The sequence below is a fragment of the Liolophura sinensis genome, chromosome 6 (genome assembly GCF_032854445.1).
Source record: "Liolophura sinensis isolate JHLJ2023 chromosome 6, CUHK_Ljap_v2, whole genome shotgun sequence".
In the NCBI taxonomy this organism is placed as follows: Eukaryota; Metazoa; Mollusca; class Polyplacophora; order Chitonida; family Chitonidae; genus Liolophura; species Liolophura sinensis.
Window position 1 is genome coordinate 26,388,431 of NC_088300.1, and position 24,246 is coordinate 26,412,676.

The following is a 24,246-nucleotide window of genomic DNA, read 5'->3' on the forward strand; positions in this document are numbered from 1 at the left end:
CGATGACTTTCATTTTAAATATATGTTTATTTATCTGTTTGATCTTCAACGCCAAACTCAAGAATTTTTCACTTATATGTTTGAGGAAGCCAGAGTGACCGGCGAAAAACACCGCCCTTTGGCAAGTTACTAGTTACACCATTTTTGCGGAAGGCAAGTCTTCTTCCACAAGCAGTGATAGCTGAGCAACATACAAATTTTCTGTCCAGTGCCGGTTCTGAACCCGCATCTCCTGCGTCTCAGCGATTGAATGGCAGGCACCTTTATAACCAGAAGGCTGTTCACTCCTCTTGTTCAATATAACATACAGGAAACCGTAATAAAGCTTTACGGAAGACCATGTAGAAATGCCAATCAAAATTGCCTTCGTAAGATCACCAAAACGAATTGAATTAAATCACAAATTTTTTTCTAGCCAATGATGTCATTACTCGTATATATGTGTTGAATGTATCACCAGTTAAGAAGTCATGGGAATGTATGCCTGCTACGGGTACATCGAAACAATGCTCAGAACCGTGGGTGGGTATCAGGTCTACCCACACTGTGTAATACGCACAACTTACGGGGCGTCATATGGTTCGAATATCACTCATAGTGCAATCATTATTTACGGGTATATATATATACACTGTTCTTACAGGTTTCTGATGAAAGTTGCTTTGATGTGCCCAAAGTTGGACATATTCGCGTAAATAGCGACGCTATCCCGTCAATCTACCATACGGGAGTTTCCAGGGAACCACTGAATGAGCAACAAAACAATTCAAGGAACTACATTTTCTGACATAAAATTTATTCATAAAGAACGGTCAAATAAAGCTTTCCAAGAATAAAAAAAATATTTTTCAATTATATGACAAATGAATACATGGTTGCCATTTGGCAAAAATGTGTGTGTTAAGGAGAAACTGTATGTAAATGGTAAAAAATATATATCTCGAACTGTGTATTAGAAAATTAGCTCATGTATTTTGATCTTCCCGTCCACTTCACAGTGTTGGTCATGGCCACGTCGCATCAGTTGTCATCAAATTAGTAACAAATATTTAGAACTGAAACAGAAGAGGACAAACATGATAATATAACTATTAATTCTTATTACGTTCAGGAACAGGCTGGGGTTATTTGTTACCACATAAAACACCGCTCCGACTGGACGATATGAGTTTCCTGGGGAGTTGTTGTTAACTACACCTTATCTTCCTTATAAACCACCGACATTTGGAAAGTTACTAGCGAACTTCGCCACGTGTGATATATGTCGGGTTGGTTGAAGGAAAGTGGTTTCCAGCGAACTTCATGTTTGATGACTCAAGAGAACATTATGACCAGCAAGGCCCAGAGAACAATAAAAGCAGGCAAATCTAGAAATTCCCAGTCCAAGACCGGGATTGAACCCATACCTATCAATTAAATAGAGCCCCCTTCCCAATGACACCATGGTCCGATGAAGCCAAAGAAAAAGTATTACGGTTTCTGCATGTTTATGGAGAGACGTAATATGCACCATGCATTAATTTATTTATATAGCTTATTCGAGTTTTATATTCGAGAATATTTCCCATATAAGACGGAATCCCGGCAACTTTGTGTTGGGACGAAACCGGACATAGCCCTGAGGAAACGCATGACAATTTGCAGGTTGGCGACAGGCCTTCACACGTACCACAGGCGAGAAAGCCAGCATGAGTTGGACTTAAACTCAGAGGGATGGCACTGGTGAGAGCCTCCTCCTATCATAGAGGCCAAAAACCATACAGATATATACAACGTCTAGTTAACAGCCTAATTGCATGTTGTAAGCCTCATTTATCATCATCCAGAAATATAGTATGTTACTTGTTTGATGATTGATACCTCCTACTGAGAGGAAGTTCTATTCAAAATGTGGAACGGTCGCCTCCCTTTCGACCAGTTTTGACACCGATTCTACACCGGTCTTGTAACATTTGTCAGATCCTACGTGTTACGAGACGATTTCAACCAACGCCACAAGTTATTACTCTAAAAACTAGTGTGCCAAGTATATTCCACTAAACGCCTTCACTTCATTGGAAGTAATTCTGTTGTAAGTAAATATGGATAAATAAAGTTTAAATAAGTTTGAATAACATGAATCAGAATGACAAGCTATGGTATTACGTAACATTTGGCAACTATAGTGAAATCACACGTGAATCCTGGTTGAGTGCTCCACTAGTTATCATTAACATTAACATGTTATGCTTAGAGGAAGTTTAAGGCTGAAAGTTACATTTGTTATATATTTTTTTAATTGACTGCTGCATAACTGCGTGCTCAAGAATTTTTCAGAAAGTTACCGGCTATGATTTTTCAATTTTGTGACCTATACTTCACTTCAGTGCATGTTTGGAGCTTTATAAGCCGCATGCTTGCCATATAACAGTAAATAACATTAAATCAACATGTCGATTGTTGAATATCTGAAACAACCTTATCTGAATGTTGCCTCGATAATGCCGATGTGGCGTTAAACCATGTATAAAGCATTCATTCGTTCTTACCTGAATCAAGCTCGTGTAACAGCTGAGCGCGTATGTTGTGAAGCTCTTCCCTGGATTCCCCGACAAACACCGAATTGCTGTATGGGCTGCTGGTGAGCATTTCCAACTGGAATTTGTCCACCTGGCGTCCTATTCCAACGGAGAATATCTTCATACCCGTGTTTATGGCTAACATGGCTTCGTATTTGGCGGCATCGATGTGCGTGAAGGCACCGGAAGTGAAGACGATGGCGATGTGTGGTACGTTCGGTCTGCCTCCCAAACAGTCCTTGAACGCCAGAGTTCTGAGGAGGCGCAAAGACTTCTCAACCCTGGACTCCCATCCTGACCTCTCGACCTGATCAATGGCCGTTAAAATATCGGCACGAGTTGAATAGCTGTCCAATGTCATTTCTAGGACAGCATCTGTGCTGTATTTGATGGCTCCGAATCTTGCCCATTTGTTTCCAACCCTGACAGATTTGACGATCTGGGAGGCAAATTCTAACCCCCAAGCAAAGTTCAGCTCCAGGACCTGATCCGAACAATCAAAGACGAACATAATATCCGCTTGTAGCTTCATTCCTGAGAGGAAAAAAGAGGAAAAAAATTTGAAACGGTTAAATGAGAGAGAGAGAGAGAGAGAGAGAGAGAGAGAGAGAGTGGGTGTGTGTGTGTGTGTGTGTGTGTGTGTGTGTGTGTGTGTGTGTTATCATGCTTTTATTCTTTTTAGACAATCAACATACTGGAAAGGTGCATTCAGCCACAAAGGGTAGAGCATAAAAAAATAAATTAACAAATAAACGATAATCTCGATGAAAATGTGTCATAGTTAACTTTACGACATCTAACCAATGACATATACTCATCAGGTACAAAACCGGCCAAAAGTAGTTTAACACCTGCTATATGATATCGGTTCGAGCGTAAATTCGATTTCTAGCTCTATATATACTGAAGGTTTATAATTATGTGATTAATAAACTTTAACGCGTCACCACCACCCCCCCTCCTCCCCTACAAGCCAAAGAACAATATCGTTAGATGACAGAGTGATAAGTTTAGATTACATGTGTAAAGTTTTGGTACAGATTTTTAATCGATCCCTAGTTAAATGGAAATTAAAGAATTTCGAATGGAAACTAACCAATATGTTTATAAAATATAATAAAATCTATATAAGCTACCAGGGTCAATTTTCTCCCCCAAAGCTTACTATAAAGTTAATCTATAATACTTACCATCGGGATGGACGGATGACGGCACTGTAATGAAATATATGCAATGAAATATATGTATTACCATTATGCCGAGTAAATATCATGTACTCTACATGTAATGTTGAACACGTCTACAGGGCCCATTTGTTCAAAAGTGTATTAGGACTAAAGCCCGGTATTAACTTTAGTTATAAAGTAAACCTTCAAACCTCAAGGGCAAAATCACTCAACGTCTAGATCACTGCATCTTTCGGTACTAATTACAACTGTGATTCTAAAAACTCCGGAGTAACTTTATGCATTCACACTCCATGTCATTAGTGTTTGACCGCAGCAGATTAATGTTTGAATCATTTAAACATTCACTAGATGGGCTGCGGCTTTTCATCAGGAGATTTCTCAGATACAACAAAAATTTTGGCAGCGGAGATTTCCTCCGTATGGTGATGGTTCCGTATACGTGGGACATTCTTAAGTAAAACACGGACTAGTTTACGCTAGTCTACAGACAATAAATTGTCGGAACATGTATGCAGCAGACAGTCTATGATTGGATATACAATGTACGTACCACCGCACGTCTTCCTCTGGAGTGTGGTCTCGATGGCAGAAAGACCCTGGAAATCTTTAACCTCAAACACGAACTGGTCAGGGGGTGAGCTTGCTATGGCGTAGAGCTCTGTCTCCGAAATTCGACTCCCGACTCCAATTGCGAACACTGTGATTCCATCCTTGTGCATTTTAATGGCTTCTTCAATTGTTTCCTCTCGATCACGTGATCTGCCATCCGTGACGATAATGGCGATGTCCGGAACGTTCGGTCTGTTTCCGTTGTCTTCCGTAAACATGACTTCCCGAACAAGTTTCAGAGCTTTATCCGTCCGAGTGTCGGCCCCTTGTCCTGATACAGCATCAACCGCTTGGAGAACCTGGTTTTTGGTGGAGAAAGAGTTCAGATGGAATTCCATGACAGCGTCGTAGTTGTAGGTTGCCATTCCGACGCGCACGTGATCAGGGCCGATTTCGAATCCAGAGAGCAAATGCTTGACGAAGTCCTTCATTTCCCTGAACTCTTCCTTGGATATACTGGTGGAAGCATCCATGATGACGACTATGTCAGCCTCTACTCCACACTGAACCGAGCCTAAACGAGACAAACACCTTATACAGTGCACTGAAACGTGTACCCGCTAATTGTGGCACGTTTGGAAACGTAAATGGAAAAATTACCCGATAAATCTATTAATCACCAGAGCGTATAAAAATAAAAAAGAGCCCAAATTTTAAAAAGTCGATGTCTTTTTAAAAACAAGATGTCAAAGGTTTCATCCCACAGACAGACAGAGTGACATATACATGTATATCTTGCTGTCGCGGGTAATATGCCTGAAAAAGTAAAATAACCTTGTCCACAAAAAAGTTCAACTTTCCGTTAAATAAAACCAACATTTTTGTTGTTGGTGGTGTTTTTTGTTTGTTTGTTTTTTTGAGGGGGGAGAGTTGTTGCTGTTTCTGCTGGGGGGAGGGGGTGGGTGAGGGTGGAAGAGAGGGGTCCTCTGTTTTGGAAGTCTTTTTCAAGTCTACACATATACAGAGTCCTCCGCCAAATGGTGTGATAAAATGCATGCTTACTATCACAGCTCTTGTCCTCTAGAAGATCTTTAATGCGATCGATGCCGTCGAAGTTCTCCACCGTGAAAGAGAAATCGTCTGAGGGAGCAGAGGAGACGGCTCGGAGGGCGTTCTTGTTGTACCCTTCAGTCCCCACGGTGATCACCTTAGCGCCGTTTTCCTGCATAAACAGTTACATACTTTGATTTTATCAAGATAAGCGTTAACCTACCTGGTTCTACCTTCAGCGCTAACGTAAGTACACGCAGTAACTCTATGTGGTCCATACGAGTATAGCAATAGTCCTACTATTGAACATCGCTCTCTCAATTTCAGAAAAATGGGGTGCGTTTTTTCGGAGTAATGTCTACTCGGGTCCAAGATGACCTAACCAACATTCTCTTGTAATTCGCGTGTACTATATGGTATCAATTTGCCTATCACGAACTATTACCACATAGGTTAAAATAAAGAATAGCTTAAACAGGTTTTGGCTGAATTACTTTAGACGGCTCGAATTACAAGGCCCCCACTGTAACTCGGCGTGAAAACACGCCGACCTATCGCATTATGTATTCATTCTATACTGCATTGTTTTTCAACCGTAAATTCCCTATTTATGTGTATGATAAGCAGGTATGAACATTGTCATTTCTACCAAAAGTAAATAAACAGCCTTAATTCCCGGTTAAGTTAAATTTAAAACGTCCAATTTGAACAGCAAAATTGTGTTTTTCACAAAAAAGACACAGCATTTCCCAACAACCAATTCCAAATTTTTTAAAAAAAGTAAGATGTAAGGTCTATAATGTTATTTCTTTCACCTTTAACTTTTCCGCCTCCAAAATGGTCAGCTCCGCATTACGTGACACGCCGTCGCTGAACAACAAGATAACGTCCTTGGCATTCGGGCGTTCCCCGGCTCTCTGTTGCAAGATCTCCGTTCGAACGGTGTGGAACGCTCGATCTGCCCAGGATCCGTACCCTGGCTGTGAGATGGCGTCAATGGCGTCCAAGACGTCATCTTTGCTGTCTCCGTCCTCAAGCGACAACAATACTTTTGGCAGGAGGTCAAAGGTCAGCAGGGCTACTCGTATTTTGTCCTCGTCTATTTCAAGTTCGTCGATTATTTCTTTAATGGCCTCCTTGACTTTGCCAATTCTGGTGGTACCGATACTTGTAGAGATGTCGACCATTATAACTAAATCTCCGAATGGACCGCATGCTGAAATTTAACACATAATAAATCAATACCCCATGGGTAGCTTAACTGTGTTTTGGTCAGACATGTTAAAATAATGACGAGCAGGTTTACATGTTTATTTTCACACTGATTAATAAAATATGTTTGACAATGACAAAATCTTTGAAATTCCCCAAAAAACTCAAGTCTCACATAAGGACTTTTGAAATAAACAAATCATAATGAACATCAACATTTCGATTCCATATTTCACATTCTAGACTGTAATGAACATGTCAATTTGCCGGGGGACCAGACTTATCATGTAAGCACAATTTAAACATCGATACCATGTAATATGAATGCTGGTGACACATACTTACCTTTAGCAAGAGGGGGGTCTATTGTTGTCTCCACAGCTACAAATAAATGACATGACACAAATAAACCAAATATATATTCTTCTATAAGAAAGCCTTCGCGAAGAAAAATAATGCTCTTTGATATAACACATAAAACTGAAGAAAAAAGGTGTGCATATATTGATCTGATTGATGTTTAAAGCTACACACGTACATTTTTCTCTTATAAGACGGTGGTCAACATTAGAGTGGGCGGAAACTTGGCAGAGCCCGGGGAAACCCACGCCTATCCACCGGTTGCTACCAGACCCTCCCACGTACACCCGCAGAGGAACTGGCGTTGAACTCAGAGGCTCCTGGGTCGGTGTGCTGCGCTAGTATGTTAGGCCCCAAAGAATGTATAAATTCCTTGTCCATGGCCAGGTTCAAACCTGTACCTTGTGATGTACATTGAGAATTCCTTCTCATCTGTAACTGATATACGTACATTTAAATTCTTTAATTTTCGTCTGCGATTTACAAATGGAATGATCCGTTTCTTTTGAAGCTAGGCTATTATACAATACATACCCTTACAGGTTACCTCTACAAGCTGAGCTAAAACTGTGGACAGAGCGTCAAAGTCTGCTGCGCGTTGCACAAATGTTTCGTCAGGATCGCTAGCAATGGCTTTCAACTCGGCCTCATCAGCGCCATTTCCAATTCCCAGAGCTAACACTGTTACGCCCATGTCTCGTAACTTTTTGGCCTCTGCGTCTGTCTTAGAAAACTGGGTGGACTTTCCGTCCGTGAGAACGATAACAATGTCTTGTACATCAGGTCGATTTCCTCGTGACTGTTGCAAAACTCCTTCTCGTGAGGCATTTAAAGCGAGATGGGTGTATGTTCCTCGAGACACTGCATGTACATTGTCCACGGCCGCCACTAACTGCTCCTTCACTTGTGGTGTGTCCAGATAGATCTCGATGTAAGCGTGACTGTTGAACACGACCAGACCTAATCTAATGTCATCAGGACCAATCTCAAAACTTCCAATCAACTGTTTGACGAATGATTTCATTTTGATGTACTCCGAGGGCCCTATGCTACTTGAAGCGTCCATGACGATGACCACGTCGGCAGGCGTGACGCACATAGAGGTCATGTTAGCTGAGAATGAAAGACATTGGTTTAAAGTTAACCAATCTACGCCTATTTGCAAGTATGCTTGTATTTACCAACATAAGTGCTACACGTGTAAATTATGAAAAGAACTTCTCATAAAAAGAACAACACTCTCTACTCCGAATTTAAGCAGACAAACTTCTCGAATGAATGATTTTGTTAATCATCTATGCATACAGACTAATGAAGCATATGCGTAGTTTTCGATATACATCTAGTACACTAAGCCTTTAATGCCTAAGCAGCTAAACAAATTGTTACGAAATATACATATTAATTAGCAGAACAACGAACATAGTTATCAATTCTACGTAATTACATTCCATATAACAGCTTGTTTGTATCCATTATTTATCACCATCTAGATGACAGCCAGTGAAGAACCCACCTACATTCACATCCGCACATGTGTTTCCTCACATCATAATGCCATCTTATAAGTAAAATATCATTGAGTATGGCGTAAAACACTAATCAAATAAAATAAATAAATAAAATGAACTAACCATCAGGTTAAACTGTTAAAAATTATATCTGAATATACCTTCACTTTTTAATGTTTTTTTTCACTTAATCACATATTCACACTTAATCAGATATTTGGTTTGTAAGGTGGCTTTTATGGACCATACTGATACACTGAATCACCCATGACGTCACACGACGTCACATGACGTCACATCGAGTTTGCTCTAGTCATAAAGCAGATATTTAATGTCATATTCACTTTCTCGTGCGCTGTCACTCATTCCATGGGTAAGAACAAGAATTTTATTCAGATATTAGATGGATAATATACTGGGTGTTTGCGTTAGAACAGGAACACAAGACTAAGGTGAACAAAGGTTAACAGTTAATGGCGCTTTTGGGAGGCACTGAGGATGATTTTACATGCTATGGCATTGCTTTGTATACGTACTGGATCGTTATCAGCTAAAAGTTTGAAATGTTGGCAGTATTTGTACTTGCGTTGGTTTTGAACACACTTGGGCATCATGTATTGCATAGTGAAATGTATTGGTTTGTCCGACTACTTTTTGTGTGTGTTTGAGGTTTATGCCTGTGACAATTTGTCGTTTCTATCGTATGTCCTTACCTTCTGGTGGAATAACTGGAAAAACAAAGAAAATACATAGCAATTAATGCACAAAGTGGCACTAGAAGAATTGACAACGTAAACTTAAAAGAAGCATGCAAACTGCACAAGATGACTATAGACAATTCTTTTATATTTGGAAGTTAATGTTGGTCACGGAAACAGGACGAAAATATAGGCTGTATGAAATCAACCTTCACAATGTCTTTTACTGTCAACCACAATATTACAATTCTATATAGCATTAAATGCTTACATTTCGGAATAAAATTAAACAATTAAACAAAAAGAAACAATTAGAAATAACCTGTATATTTTAGCCAATACACAATTAAAACGTATCCATTTATTTTTTTATTGCTTCACAAAATAAAATATTTTCCAAATATTTAAATTTTTAGGCGCTGAATCATTTTCAGTAATTGTTCAATTTCTGTTGTGATGATATATTCTCCACAATATTAGTGCAATAATGATTACCTCCTGCAGTGCGTGAGTAAAACACGGCAACAAGAAAGAAATATTTTAGTACTGAGAAGTAAAATTGATTAGATATACTCCATCTTAGATCTGGTGTGCTGCGTTTCATTGGCAAACTGAAACTCTTCCAGGAAATTGCACTTAGGTCTTAATTTCTGCATGAGACTTTGAGTCAGAAAATGCCGAAACAGAAATAAAACTTCCCTGCAAGAACTCAAGGACCGATTCCACAAAGCCATTTTTGTATTAGACTCGAATTTCAAACCTCGAATTGATTAGTTGTTTTTTTGTGCTGGTAGTGGAAATTTTAACACATTTAACCAAAAATAATACTGACGAGGTGCTAAAACATTAAATGTCTCGCTACCAGCATAATGCTCTATAATCCTTATTGTACGTTACACGGCTTTGTGGAATTGGTCCTTATTAACACGCGTCATTAGACGTTGTTCTCCATTGATGCCATTTGTAACATAAAAGTAAAACTTTATACTGGACAACTGATGAGGTTTTCAATAATCTGCAAGAAACATTTGTTATTTGGGCTTCAGCACATAGACAGACACAGGCAATATAGCAAGAATGGCATCTTGCTGTATTGGCATCTTGCTGTATTGACCTGGTGCAAGGCCTGATGCCTTCTCCACTGCCGTCATCGTCTCTTCCTTGGTTTTGTTGGAGTTTCAAGTGAAACACAATCTAGGCCTTTTTGGTAAACGCCCTGAGGCTAACTTGCACCTTGTCCGGGGCAATTTCAAAGAAACTAATGATTTCATTCTTATATAGTTCGATGCACCGATGCTTTTTGACGGGTCCATTACAATAATTATGTCGTGGGAGCTGTTGTGTTAACTGACGATGGAATATTAGAGTACAGAATACCATAACTGACTATTAGCTAATGGATTGCAACACAATGATTGAACGAAAGCATGTTTTTACATAACAGCAATTGCATGGATTAAATGCTTATCATATATTCATATTCTGTTTCAGGAGTGTGAATCGTATGAAGACAGATTCTATATGCAGTAATAAAAAAACTAATCGCAAAGTGGAGCTTTCTAGTATTGTATATGGCCAGTTACCTTTGCATATTCTGTTCAGGATGGACTACATGTGAGATCAAAGGGGATCTTTCAAGTATTGCATTACATATAGCGAGTTAAGAAAGGAATCTACTTGACAATACACCTTCTTTGACTGGTTTCTTGATAAACCCATTATATCAGCCAGAGCCGGAAATGAACACAAGACCACAGTACAAAGGGATAGTTGTAGTGCAAAATGAATAAGTTTTTGTCATTACAAAAAATACTTACAAATGTCTAACTACACACCATATCGATGCATGTTAAACTGTGCCCCAATACCCATATGGTAAATATAATCTAACGCAGCATAAATCAAAACCACATTTTGTATTACAAAGGTTTTGGATTTTCCAAATTATAACAAGTTATTTTCCAGTCTATCACTAAGGAAAACACCACCCCACTAGCTGAAGATGCCTGGGAGGTCCTGCAGTAAATTCACACTTACCTGGGGCCTTGACTGAAATGCAGAACAAAGACATATATAGCACAAATAATAAGAATTTTGACACAAATAATTTGTCTTGCAAGGTCATCCTTTATATAAGTAATATTGTAAATGAAACTTTTTGCAGCGCACGCTGCAAAAGACTAAAGGTTTCTTATCAAAAATTGGCAAGTTATACACTCAATTTAAACTCATGACTAATTTAGAAATTGAATGGTTCCATGTTATGAAGAACATGGTATGTAAAAAAAATCTTAAAGTGAAAGAAAATATAAAAATTAATTGAGCGTCAGAAGAGAGGTTAGTGAAATACCTTTCACACACTAAATTTTTATAACTGACTTAACTGCAGTAAAATATTTGCAGCTTTCTATGTGAGCTTTATGAAAACGCTGATAGAGTTTTCTGTTTTTATTTTCACCGTTGTAAAAAAAACCTTGAATCGTTCACTGTTGTAATGTGTACCCATGCATGTGAACGTGCATTTCCAGCATTTAAACCAGTGTTTGGGGCAATAAAGTTTGTGACGTCAGTGAGACCTTAATTGTTCCATGTAAGCCCACCTTACAATTTCAAACATTTCTGCACATTTATTCAGCCAAAGACAAAACCAAAGAATGCAGATACTTTTACACGGAAGTCTACGGTCAAAAATTGCCTTCGTCAATCGATAAGGTCATTATCCGATTCAAAATGTTACCAGTGAAATTAGTTTGCAGTATAGTATGTAAAAACATTTATGACGAAAGATTTTCAAAAATAACTATACAAGAAAGGCAAAAGAATGTCATTGTACTTACACTCAGGATCGGAAGCTGAAATGGAGAAATATATGTATTAAACCTTGCGAGTATATAAACTACATCAAAATATACTGAATGTATAATTCAAAATTATAGGCATTAGAGTCATCCTTTACTGCAAAAGTAACCTTCATTTCTTTCTCGTACAGTACCATTGTAACTGTACCGCCACAATATTCGGAGGTATATCTCGTCATTACGAGTAAAGTATGAGATAGATATATATACCCGCTGATATCATGAATGTACAGAGTAACTTTCCTTCGACAATCAACAAGACAAAAATCTCATTCAAAATTTCTCCAGTTATAAAGTAATTTACATTACAATGCATATCTTCATATATGTGTGTAATAAGAAACCGGTAGTACCGTTACAAGCTTTCTCGCCAAAAACACTCTCAATATCAGTCAATGCATCGAAATCGTCCACCAGAGATGTGAAAAATTCGTCCGGATCGCTGGAGATCGAGTTCAATTCGTCCACGTCGACATTTTCTCCGATGCCTATGGCGAACACAGTGTAGTTGGTCTTCCTCAGTTCCATAACCTCCCGGGCGGTGGCGCTGCGTTCGGTAGATCTACCATCGGACAAGAAAATGACGACGTCCTTGACATCTTCTCTGTTGCCATGGCCCTGAAGCATTTCTTGCCTGAGCCTCTTCAACGCCTTGTCAGTGTACGTTTTGCCTTTTGTATATCGAACATTCATAATGGCGGTGAGGATCTCCGCTTTAGATGTGTAGGTATCCAAGTAAAACTCCACGTTTGTATTCGTGGCGAAACTGAGTAATCCGACCCTTATTTCATCCGGCGATACTTTGAACTGCTTGATGATTTCGAACAGAAAGTCCTTGACCTTCTCGAAATTATGCGCCTTGATGCTTCCGGATGAATCCAGTACAATGATGATGTCGGCCTGAGGCAAGCCGCATGCTGGTTTAGCTATGTAACAAAAACACGAAACACTTTTAGAATGTTTAGAATAGTCTACTAGTCAACTGAATAGAGTGCGAACTAAACGTGGCGCTTTGTGACAAGTGGAAACAGAGAGCTCACTGATGATTATAGCCCTACTTTGCATAACCATCCAGATTACCATTTGTAACACCATGGTGAGATTTATTTATTTATTTATTTGATTGGTGTTTTACGCCGCACTCAAGAATATTTCACTTATACGATGGCGGCAAGCATTATGGTGGGAGGAAACCCCATGGTGAGAAGAGATTTACAAGAAAAGTAACGTAAAGTTTTTTTTGTGAATGTAGTCCCTTCACAATTGTGATTAGGCGTTCGTAACATTACGTTACGTGCTCGCTTTACGAAAGAGACCCCTGATCTGTGAGTAGCGAACCTTCCCAGTCTGAAGTAAATCGTAATGCGGTTATTGTTTATATATCGCCTTTGTGTTGACGTTTTGTGGACATACTGATGACGTATTTCACATGCACTAAAAGAGATCAATGCGCAGTCCTGCCTGGATTGACCATTCAGTGAATTGTGCTGGAAAACGTATCCCATAACTGATATGTCATCCGTAGTTATGTCATTTGTCTGCGACAAAGTCAGTTGTTTACAACAGCTTTTTGATGCAGTTGTATTTAAAATATTTATTCGTCATTGATCTTATTTTAACCCCCTTCTCCTCTTATAGTTTATGTTTGCTGGAGCTGAAATATAGCGCAATGAAAGATGAATTGCCAAATGCCCATATTGATAAGCATGGCAGACAGAATAAATGGTGACAAATAGCCTGAATATCCGTTGTAATAATTATGGTGACACAAAAATGTATGTTTGTTGAAGATAACAAGAACACATAAGCAGATGACTATATTGTATAGTTCACATTTCCCACCCAAAACAAAGTACGAACTAGGTTTAAACTATACGAACCTAGTTGGTTAAAAGTTTGCTTGCACAAACTGACTGAAACAAAATACCACAGGCCTATACATTACTCGGTGCACATTGATCGTATTTCCGTGCAAAACAACGAAACATAAATTTCACCGTCCTCAACTGTTTTTCCTCATCAATGATCACTGCATAAATTTTCAGTCCGTTCTAAAATAGTTTCCTTTTTTATTCTCATTAGCCGTTTCTCGGGATTTTTTTTTTCTCCCTCCGCTAATTTTCTTCCAGGCATAGATTTCCCGACTGTGCTCACTAACTTGATGAACAAACAATGACTGAGGATGAACGTTGCTTAAGGTAAGTCATACTCACTTCCCTCTTCGCAGACTTGAGATGCAAAAGCATCGACAATGGACTTGAGATCGTCAAAGGTGTCAACCTGTAAGGAGTATGTGGAGTCTGGATCACTGGAGATGGCGTTCAGCTCATCTTTGTTTACGCTGTCACTGATACCAAGAGTGAATATTGTATAATTCTCCTTCTTGATATTGGTCAACGCCTGTAAAGTAGCAGTTTCGTTTGTGGATTTACCATCTGACATCAATATGACAATATCCTGCACGTCTGGTCGGTTGCCGCTGTCGTTGAACATAACAAATGGCAAAAGTTCCAGTGCCAAATTAGTATACGTAAGCCCAGGGGTGTATTTCACCTCTTTAATACGGTTTATAAGGTCATCTTTGGAATCGAAGGCGGACAGTAAAATCTGCGACTCGGCAACAGTGGAAAATATCAACAAACCAATTCTCGTGGCGTTATCTCCAATGTCCACGGATTCGACGATTCTCGTGACAAAGCTAAGCATTTTATTAAAATCGTCCGGTGTCATGCTTCGTGAAGAGTCCAACGCAAATACGATGTCAGCCACGAAAAAACCACAGTTCTTGGCAACTAAAGAAGCAAGTTCAGGGAAAATGATAAGCATTAGAGATGGCATAGGTTAGTTTAGAGTCAGTTTCATTTATTTTACTCAATACTGGACACCGAGGACACACTTTACATGACTAATACCAAACTAGGAAGTATGAATGTTAAGTATATTCAATAAAATATTAAGTACACTATCCAAACATCATTTTAAATGACGGAATACGGTTTATAATTACAAACAGTGAGACGCAAAACACTTGTAAAATAAACATGGCAACTACTTGACAGATAACTTAATAAAGTTAAGATTGTGTTTTAATATTTTACCAATTTCGATAAGTAAATTAATTATTTAAATAACTTATACATTTTTAATATCATTTATTATCATAACTTACCTTTAGGAGGTGGAACACGGGGGTTCATTGCTGAAATTGCCATACATAGAAAACTTGTAAATGACTGTGAAAAAAAAATTCTGATGACGGTGCTCTTTCGATTATTCAGTGACTTTAGAGATTGCGGTTATTCCCCCTTTCATGGATAATAGAAATCATACAGCCATTCCATCGAAGTATTTGCATTATGTAATTAACAGCAGCATTTGTAGAAAACAACATTATATCTACCAGCGCAAATAGTTTTACATGTACACAATTATGTTGGTAATACAACGGAAGTTATTTGTGACGTAGAATATAGGGAGGGTATCGATGATTTATTTATTTGATTAGTGAAGAAAGTACTCAAGAAAATTTCATTTATACGACGGCAGCCAGCATTATAGTGAAAGGAAACCGGGCTAGGAACTTCACTGGTGAGAGATTAAAGTTTTGTTCTTCTGCACTAGCACGCTAACTACCAGGCCATTGTGGCCCGCAGATGTCACTGAGTCAGCAAATAAAAGATAAAAAGAATTTGTCTAGAATATTGTTGCTTTGTGTGTATATATACTTTGGTTACTTACATTCACAAACTGCTTCTGTAAAGGTTGAAGTCATGTTCTCAAGGACGTCGAAGTCAGCAATCTGTCGTGAAAAAAAGGAGTCCGGGTCGCTAGAAATTGCGTTTATTTCTTCCACTGTGGCTTCACCTATTCCAATGGCAAAGATGGTGTAATTTTCTCCCCTGATATTCTCCAGTGCCGCCAGTGTTTCTTCCGGTTGGCTCGATTCTCCGTCGGTAATTACAACCACGACGTCCGCAACATCGGGCCGGTTTCCACTCCCGCTGTACATTTCATCTTTTAACAACGACAAGGCTTTCTCAGTGTGGGTGGTGCCTTTCAGAAAGGGAATGCTTTTCATGTGATTCAGCACTCCGGCCAACGTCATGTGTTCCTCGAGGCGAAACACTATGTTTGCGTCATCTGAGAACGTCAGTAGACCGACGCGTACGTGATCATCGTCAACTCTCAAGGACTCGATGATGCGCCTGACAAATGTAACCATCAGGTTAAAATTATCCTGGCCGACGCTGCTGGACACATCCAGAGCAAATACCAGATCAGCTTTGAAGGTTTCGCAGTCGTCTACAAAACAACAAAGTGTTTCATTTTTTAAATACAAACCGACATTTATTTCACTTCGTGATTACAACATGGTAGAAGACATGTATCATTGCTTCGACGTCAAGATAATAATTATCACTGAATATATTTTTTCTTTCAGTAGAAATTTAGATTAGTTTACAATGAATAAATTATTATTCAATACGAATTAATTATTCTTATTATCCATGCATGATAAATCATTTTTATAAATCACAAAATAGTTACATTTCTTAGGAACCTACGAAGAACAGCATCAACAGTTATGTTGGTGTGATGGTATTTATTTATTTGGTGTTTTACTTATTCGACGACAGAAGAATTGTTACTTTTTTATTTGATTGGTGTTTTATTCCGTACTTCACTTATACGACGTCGGCCAGCATTACGATGGGAGGAAACCGGGTAGAGCCCACGACCACCCGCAGGATGCTGAACCTTCCCACATACGGCCGGAGAGGAAGCCTGAACTCACAGCGACCGCATTGGTGAGAGGCTTCCCGATCATCATGCTGCGCTAGCGCGCTCACCAACTGAGCCACGGGGGCCGCTCGGAAGAATCATGGTGGGAGGAAACCGGGCACTGCCTGGGGGATACGCACTACCATCCACAGGTTTTTAGCAGACCTTTCACATGCAACCGGAGAGAAAGCTGGAATGAACCGGATTTGAACCCATAGCTACCACACTGGTGAGAGGCACAAGTGTGTCTAGCTGAAGTGTTCACATTACCGAAGCACTGGTAAATTCTCTTTCGGACATAACGGGCTTGTCTGTCTCAGATGTGATTTCCACGTCTACATATATAGGATTACCTGTAACCATGATACCACGTTTTTTTTTACTTCTAAAACACGTTCATGCCATTAATGAAAAGATTGGCCATCGTACGTACCATCCTGCGCTGTAGTCAAACTGACCAATGTTCCTTCTAGCGATAGAAACAGCAGAAGTCCACACCAAAACTTCTTCATCGTTGATGTCTGAACTATTAGTATAAAAGAAACATGAGGTATTTATCATTAGAAGTACAATACTATTTTTTATTTATTTATTTATTATTTATTTATTTATTTATTTGATTGGTGTTTTACGCCGAGCTCAAGCTCGATACTACATTAGATGTCTACATCGATAAATTATCCCATCCATAGCTTAAACAAAGTCTCCTGTGAAAACCATGCATAAAAATACTTACATTAATTTTATCATAGATAGTTAAACGCAGAGAATCAAATGTTAGAATTCTATGGTAGACTTCTTGAATCATATGCAACTGTATTTTGGTACTCTGACGCACAAGAATTTTCCCAATCACAGCTTTTAATTTTGGAATAGCTCTTATTACTAACGATTTATTTATTTATTTGATTGGTGTTTTAAGCCGTACTCAAGAATATTTCACTTATACGATGGTGGCCAGCATTATAGTGGCAGTAATCGGGCAGAGCCCGGGGGAAATCCACGACCATCCGCAGGTTGCTGGCAGACCTTCACAAATACGGCCGGAGAGGAAGCCACGGAGTAATAGATTTTGGTGAACGTTCTCAAACATTCGCCTGAAGGTTATATGAAGAAAAAAGGGCATGCAGTGTATAAGGGCACCGTGCGATTGGCAGTGTAGTCGATAAAAGACGCCTTACAATTCGAATATTTGACTGCATTTAATTCATTTAAATTTTAAAAAGGAAAACAAAGCAGATCTAAAGTTCAGAGAGTCTGCAAGACCTTTATCTCCATGTCATGAAGTCTTCATTAAATGATCAGCACTTTACTCGAATTTGGAAATATCGTTACATCATTTGGAACTGTACTAGCCGTTTTAGTGGCTTCTGAGCATTAAAAGATGCAGACATCACACACAATGATAAGCAGATTATAAAGGCACAATAGTGTCAGACACAAATACAACCGATGACAGACGTCCCTCATGTGGGCCAAAGGCGGCAACCGTGTCTCTTTCTTATAGAACTACTCAGATACTTTTTAAACTATTATATGGTATGGTCAGATCAAATAATCTGATTTTAAGTTAACTTTACTGCCTGGATTCTGAATTTTAGACACCGAATAGGCAATAATTTGCAAGCTCTTAGAGACCGATTTGGTTTCCTTTACAAACCCAAGTGGGCAGAACAACTTCCATACAACTGTCTTGTAGTTACAGGTATGATATTTCCTGTAATGTACTGTTCGTTTATCCTCTTGTACAGGGCACTTCTTGTATCTTGACACATTACTTTTCTGTCTAATAGAGATCCGTTTGGTTTAAAATTACATGTCTAGGTTGAAAATTTTTAACATGCTCACCCATGCTTGCAAACATCCTGAATGTGTAGAAAGAATTATAAGATGTCTACAAGGGAGCATTAAAAAGGTTAAGCCTGCTAAACCTCGGTGAGATGAGGCGATATATTTGGTCATAAAACACCTGTCATTCCTCAGAAAAACATCTCGTATGTGAAGCGAAAAAAAGTATTAATAAAAGACCAAGATACAGAAAACTGTTAAACTGTACTTTTGGTCAGCTGGACATTCAGCAAAAATGGTTGACTGCGAAATCTGGGTGATTTTATGAGGAAGACAAACTCTGAGTAAAAAGGTAGTGATTCTTTCTTTCAAAGGTCGACTTTATCCTGCAGGTAATCAGGTTATTTCTTGCAGTCAGACGCGTTTATTAGAGTTTGAAGCGCCTAGTATATGTACCAGAGAGTATCAAATAACGGAAAGGAATTGAACAAGATTAAATATATCAGTTTCATTACTCTGTATTTGATGTCGGCATACGTCAGTACACGTGGACGTCTGCGACTCCCCAACTTACCAGTCGGTCTATAGCTATTGGTTGAGAAGTTTCTCGTTTTGAATATCTATTTCTGCCGATAGAAATTTAGCACAAGAAAGATTTTAAGTTTACACCGATTAACAGTGTGTTAAAAGAGAGGAATATGTCATTCTCCATCACTCTAGTATCAGCATTTAATGAACTGTATGTTTTCTCTTCTATTTTTTTCAAGTTTCGTTCAAATTAAATTAATTGTGAATTGCGTTAAATGAATTGTTTTAACTGTGACTAATCCACAATTATGGTTGAAACATGCTTAAGGTTATGCTACATGTATGCGCGACAACTTACCAAAACATTTACGAGGCAACGCCTTTATTGGCTCAAGTCTGTTCAATGATTAATTAATATTATTTTCTGTGTAAGTCTACAGGCAGCGGAGGTAGAATATTACATTCATTTATTGATTTATTTATTTGGTGTTTTACGCCGTACTCAAGAATATTTCACTTATATGACGGCGGCCAGCATTAGGGTGAGAGGAAAGCGGGTGGAGCTCGGGAGAAACCCACGACCATCCGCAGGTTGATGACAGACCTTCCCAGAATATTATATAACGCGCTGATTACGCAAAGATGAAAGACTTCTGTCATTCTACGACCTGCTTTTATCGATTAAGCCAGTTCGGTTCTACTCCGTAATTACTTTTCCACCTTATTCAACCATGGACTTTTATTAAAGGTCTTATGAATAGACTCTCGTTACTACACACTCATCTCTCCGCACATGCCGCGAGATCTCGCGTTGTAAATTTTATTCACATGAAATAGATGTCTATGTCTATATTTTCAATTGAAAGAGGTCATTGTATACGCCAGAGAGCTGGCTAACGAAACACAAGGGATGTTAGTGAGCAGAAGTATATCTCTGTGTATAACAGGCTCCAGATTCAACTCACGAAACTGGTTTTTGTTCATATTTTTTTTCGAGTACAGTTGCCATTGAGTTGTCCGATTATGTCCGAGTACATGTGCCCGCAAGCCAACCGCAGACAATGCTGGCATTTCAGTGTTGGTCTCCAGCTCAATCTACTCGAGAACGCTTGAGCTGGTCTGGTGGTCTGTTTTATTGTGATCGATCATTCAATCGTCTGCACTTTCTATACTTTCTAGGCGATGCGTAAGTTACTAATGGAGATCCTTACCATTGTTAGAAACATTTTTGGTTCATTGAAAATACGTATTCTTCTCCGAATAAGATGCGTCCAATCTGTAAAACATGTTTTCGCTCGCCCATGGAAAAATATTCCATGGCTACTCAGTTGAAAGGACAACACTTCAAAAGATCACATGGTTGAAGGGATTTTATTTAATCAACAGAATCGACGGTGCATTTCTTCCAATGCTTACCTACTTTTTTATAACATAAAACATATCATGAGCATTGTCATGCTATCACTTGTTTTTGTCACTGTACTAACTGAATTCACAGAGCGTGACAAGCAACTCTGTGTTATCTATCGATTGGAATTGAATTTACATCTTATGTACAGTTTTTATTTCAGGCGGTATTATCTATAGGTAATTCTTGTTATTTGTGATATATACATATAATATATATTTATGAATGATAATAGTAATTATCCAGCTTATGGCGTCAGTATTCTGTTGTGTCCATAAAACAAACTGTCCACTCGCTCTCCGGTGTTCAATAAACGACTGTAGTTTCATTACTCACAAACTTAGAATATGATTAGAATTTTTGTTTTGTTTTTTTGGGGGGGGGAGGGAGGTTCTGTTTTTTTTTTTTTTGTTTTTGTTTTTTTTTTTGTTTTAGGTTTTGTTTTTTTTTTACATTTGTTTGACTAGTGTTTATTGTGCTTAACGATTCTCCCACTTATATTAGGCTGGTCATTCAGGTTTATAGGTCGAGGAAATGAAACTGTCCGATGTAAACCACCACCTTTCGCAATGTACCTGATAAATCTCCTGACTTAGGGCCACAAACGAAGCAGCGACATGTGGATTCGAACACGTGGCCTGATTCGTCTTGAGAAGTTACAGTCGCAGCGAGCCAGTGATTTAACCAAGTCCGTGAGAGCCGCGGTCATGACATTTATTTATTTATTTATTTATTTATTTATCTATTTGGTGTTTTACTCTGTACTCAAGAATACCACGACGTTTAGTGCTCTATCCCACGTAGTTACAGTGTCGATGGTATTACGGCTGATTTGAACAGACTTACCTCACGCGCATTAATCACTAGTTACCAATGCTTTCGCTTTAATGCTGTTGTCATAACTTATCGATATTTCCTTCATTCTCATTTCCATCGTTCTGCATGTGTAGTTCGTTTCTATAGTTCCTATGGATTTGTCAACACGCTATGCCACATGTTCGCTATGATGGTTGTTTTACCCATCTTTGTAGTGAAGAATAGCTAACATACGCAGCTAAAACCGTATGTACTCTGCAACACCGTGAAATTTGTTACGGTAATGGATCAGGTAGAGTAGTCCTGTACATGTTTTATTTTGATTTCAGGCTTATTCTTATGCCCGCAGCAATTTACACTGTGGACATCAGTTATCTCATACTTGAATCACTTTGCAGTAATATCGAGGTTCGGGTTCAGTTTTGCCGTTGATTCCCCTATACTATCCATATAGATCTTTGTGGCAATAAGCGGTCAGTGGCCGTTCGCGCAATCACATTTCTTGAAGACGACTATTCTTCCACAAAGATGCAACACAGGTACAAATATATGGGGCAAGCGTGGTCTGAATGTCAGTGTTTACGAATTTACATTCTGGTGTCACGCAATCCTAACTGTGGATTGATAAAGACGACGGCTGTTACTGATACAAAAGACTACAGTATAAATAATAAAACCAAAGCAGCGACGAAAGGGTGATGATTGGCAAACAGTCACACGTAACAGGTGTCCATATTGATTCGTGTGAACGTTTACATTTGTATCAATCAAGCAGATTTTCAGTACATCTGCACTTGAACATTATATATTTTATGGAATTGTTGTTAGCGGCTGGTAACTGCCAATCTCCATTCATACTACCGTATATCTGCTTAACGTTACACTCGGTGAATTTTCAGGGTCTATCTATTCAGTTAATGGAGTAGTCCAATATAATTATGCCTAGCATGACGAGGGTCAAGGTCATGTTATTTTCAGATAAGTAGGTAAGCAGTGGTATTAACACACCGACGATTCCATTATGTTAACAGATGCGAAAAGCAGATCTATACGTGGGTCTGTCTGTCGGTTTGTTGGTCGGTCGGCCTGGGCGAAAGACTTTTGCGTGATGTCGCAGCTATTGCGAATTTACGCTTATTGCAATATTGCGCCAAAAAAATAATAAAGTCCACATGACAGAATTAACATGCACGTTTTTAGACTTGGCAGAACATTCAGTATATGTCCGTTCGATTTCATGATAAAAAATTGAAGTTTAGGTCAGTCTGGGTAACGTAGACTAACACTTTACCTGTATCAGTGGAGCACGTTTAATTTAAATTTCTTAATACACCGTCACGTATTTCTTAAAACTTTCGTAAAGGAAGTCTTATTTGATTATGTTGTAATTGGACATCGATGACGTCACACAGACTTTTTTTATATTTATGAAGGCTGTTAAATTTTTGCACAGTGCATATTGTAATCACTAGGCTCTAATATATACATATATATTAAGAGTTAAACTTTGACAGTAAATACATGGTATAGGACAAATGAGACAGTTGCTGAAAGCACCACTGGACCCTTCCAATATCGTTTTAATGCATTTAATTCGGCTCATGAAAGGTTTTAGAATAAATGTGCGGATATTTCATATACAGTTTTAAGTGGTGTGCTATTGAGGATCATTTCGTTTGATATTTTCTTCTCCTTTAATTATTTTTTGAACAGCTTAGTCTTAATATTCCTCTCCTCTCGACCACGCTTCCAAGTAAACTGATGATTTGATTTTCATGAAAGTGGATAATAAAAAGTGCTGACTTCTTGAAAACTAATCATTTGACTGAAACATTAGCCCGTTCTTTGCATATAGGTATACTCCACGCAGACAGCCAGGGTAGACTGTCGATTTTAACGAACACATGGAGATATAACTCATAACCCTTTAACAACCATTCTTGAAGACGCAATTAAGATAGACCAATCACTGCTGCACAGGTGAAAATTAATTATCGATTTGCCCTTTCTTTCTCTTTATATTTATATTAAGACTGATTGATAGATTTAATGATTGTTGAAATGTTCATCCACTATTTAAAGACAGTCATATTATAGCTTTAAAGCGCATTCACCTTTTTATAGTAACACGAATGTAGTACATCTTCACAGCTGACACTAATTCATTCGTAGCGAAATTCTTCCTCGATACGCTTAAAAAAACAACAGGAATAAAATATATTTTTTACCATAGTGACATCAAAATTATACATATCTTGCATAAATATATGTGGATCTTACCTGGAATTTCTGCCTGTCTGTCTTCACCTGTGGAGGACCTGAGTACACGCCTTTATTGTGAACGACTCCTCCACCGACTGGCGTTGAAGGAAAGGGGTCAAGTCGAGCTGAGGGACAGTATGTACAGGTAAGACGAATCCTTTATACACCAGATAATAGAAGGAGGCCCTGGGCTCTCCTGAGAGTATTATGTACAAATATCCTAGTAGACTGCATTCAAGAAGTGGACCGAGACCTTGAGGAGTACAAAATTTATCATTCCATGCAAGTAGAAGAAGTCTGAAATGAATTGACGGTTTAAGGTTTCAACTAGATCTTAAGATACATATATAATGTTAGTGGGCAGAGACGAACGACTCTCCAAGCCTAAATTTCGGTGAAGTGAGGTTTTCTTTTTTTACGTAGGCTGTCATAACCAAAATGCCTTCTGCATTTTTCTTTCAAAGGGCTTTTATCTATCAGCCCAACACTCTTCGAATAATATGAAGTCAGTAAACATATAAATCCAGGAGATTAAATGACAGTATGGTAGAATGCGTGTTGGAATCGTGCAGAGATGAATTGTCACATACAGACATTTCCGTAACAAGTCCCCCAGCCCCCGCTTGGGGCGTGAGCACCCCAGTCTACATTATTTGCTTTTCTTATCCCAGTCCGG

At 38.7% G+C, this 24,246-nt stretch overlaps 1 protein-coding gene across 1 annotated transcript; it reads right to left on the reverse strand.

The window, feature by feature from the left end:
- Nucleotides 1-775: 775 nt before the first annotated feature.
- LOC135468363 (collagen alpha-3(VI) chain-like) lies at nucleotides 776-23,850 on the reverse strand. The gene is made up of 16 exons (XM_064746572.1): nucleotides 23,589-23,850; nucleotides 17,202-17,294; nucleotides 15,725-16,288; nucleotides 15,156-15,185; nucleotides 14,200-14,778; nucleotides 12,340-12,912; nucleotides 11,966-11,980; nucleotides 9,144-9,158; nucleotides 7,454-8,032; nucleotides 6,905-6,940; nucleotides 6,163-6,563; nucleotides 5,360-5,519; nucleotides 4,299-4,871; nucleotides 3,749-3,772; nucleotides 2,529-3,092; nucleotides 776-1,055 (listed from the first exon to the last, which is right to left on the reverse strand). The coding sequence occupies exons 2-16, from the start codon at nucleotides 17,278-17,280 to the stop codon at nucleotides 1,036-1,038; spliced, it is 4,212 nt and encodes a 1,403-aa protein (XP_064602642.1). The 5' UTR covers nucleotides 17,281-17,294; nucleotides 23,589-23,850; the 3' UTR covers nucleotides 776-1,035.
- Nucleotides 23,851-24,246: the final 396 nt, after the last annotated feature.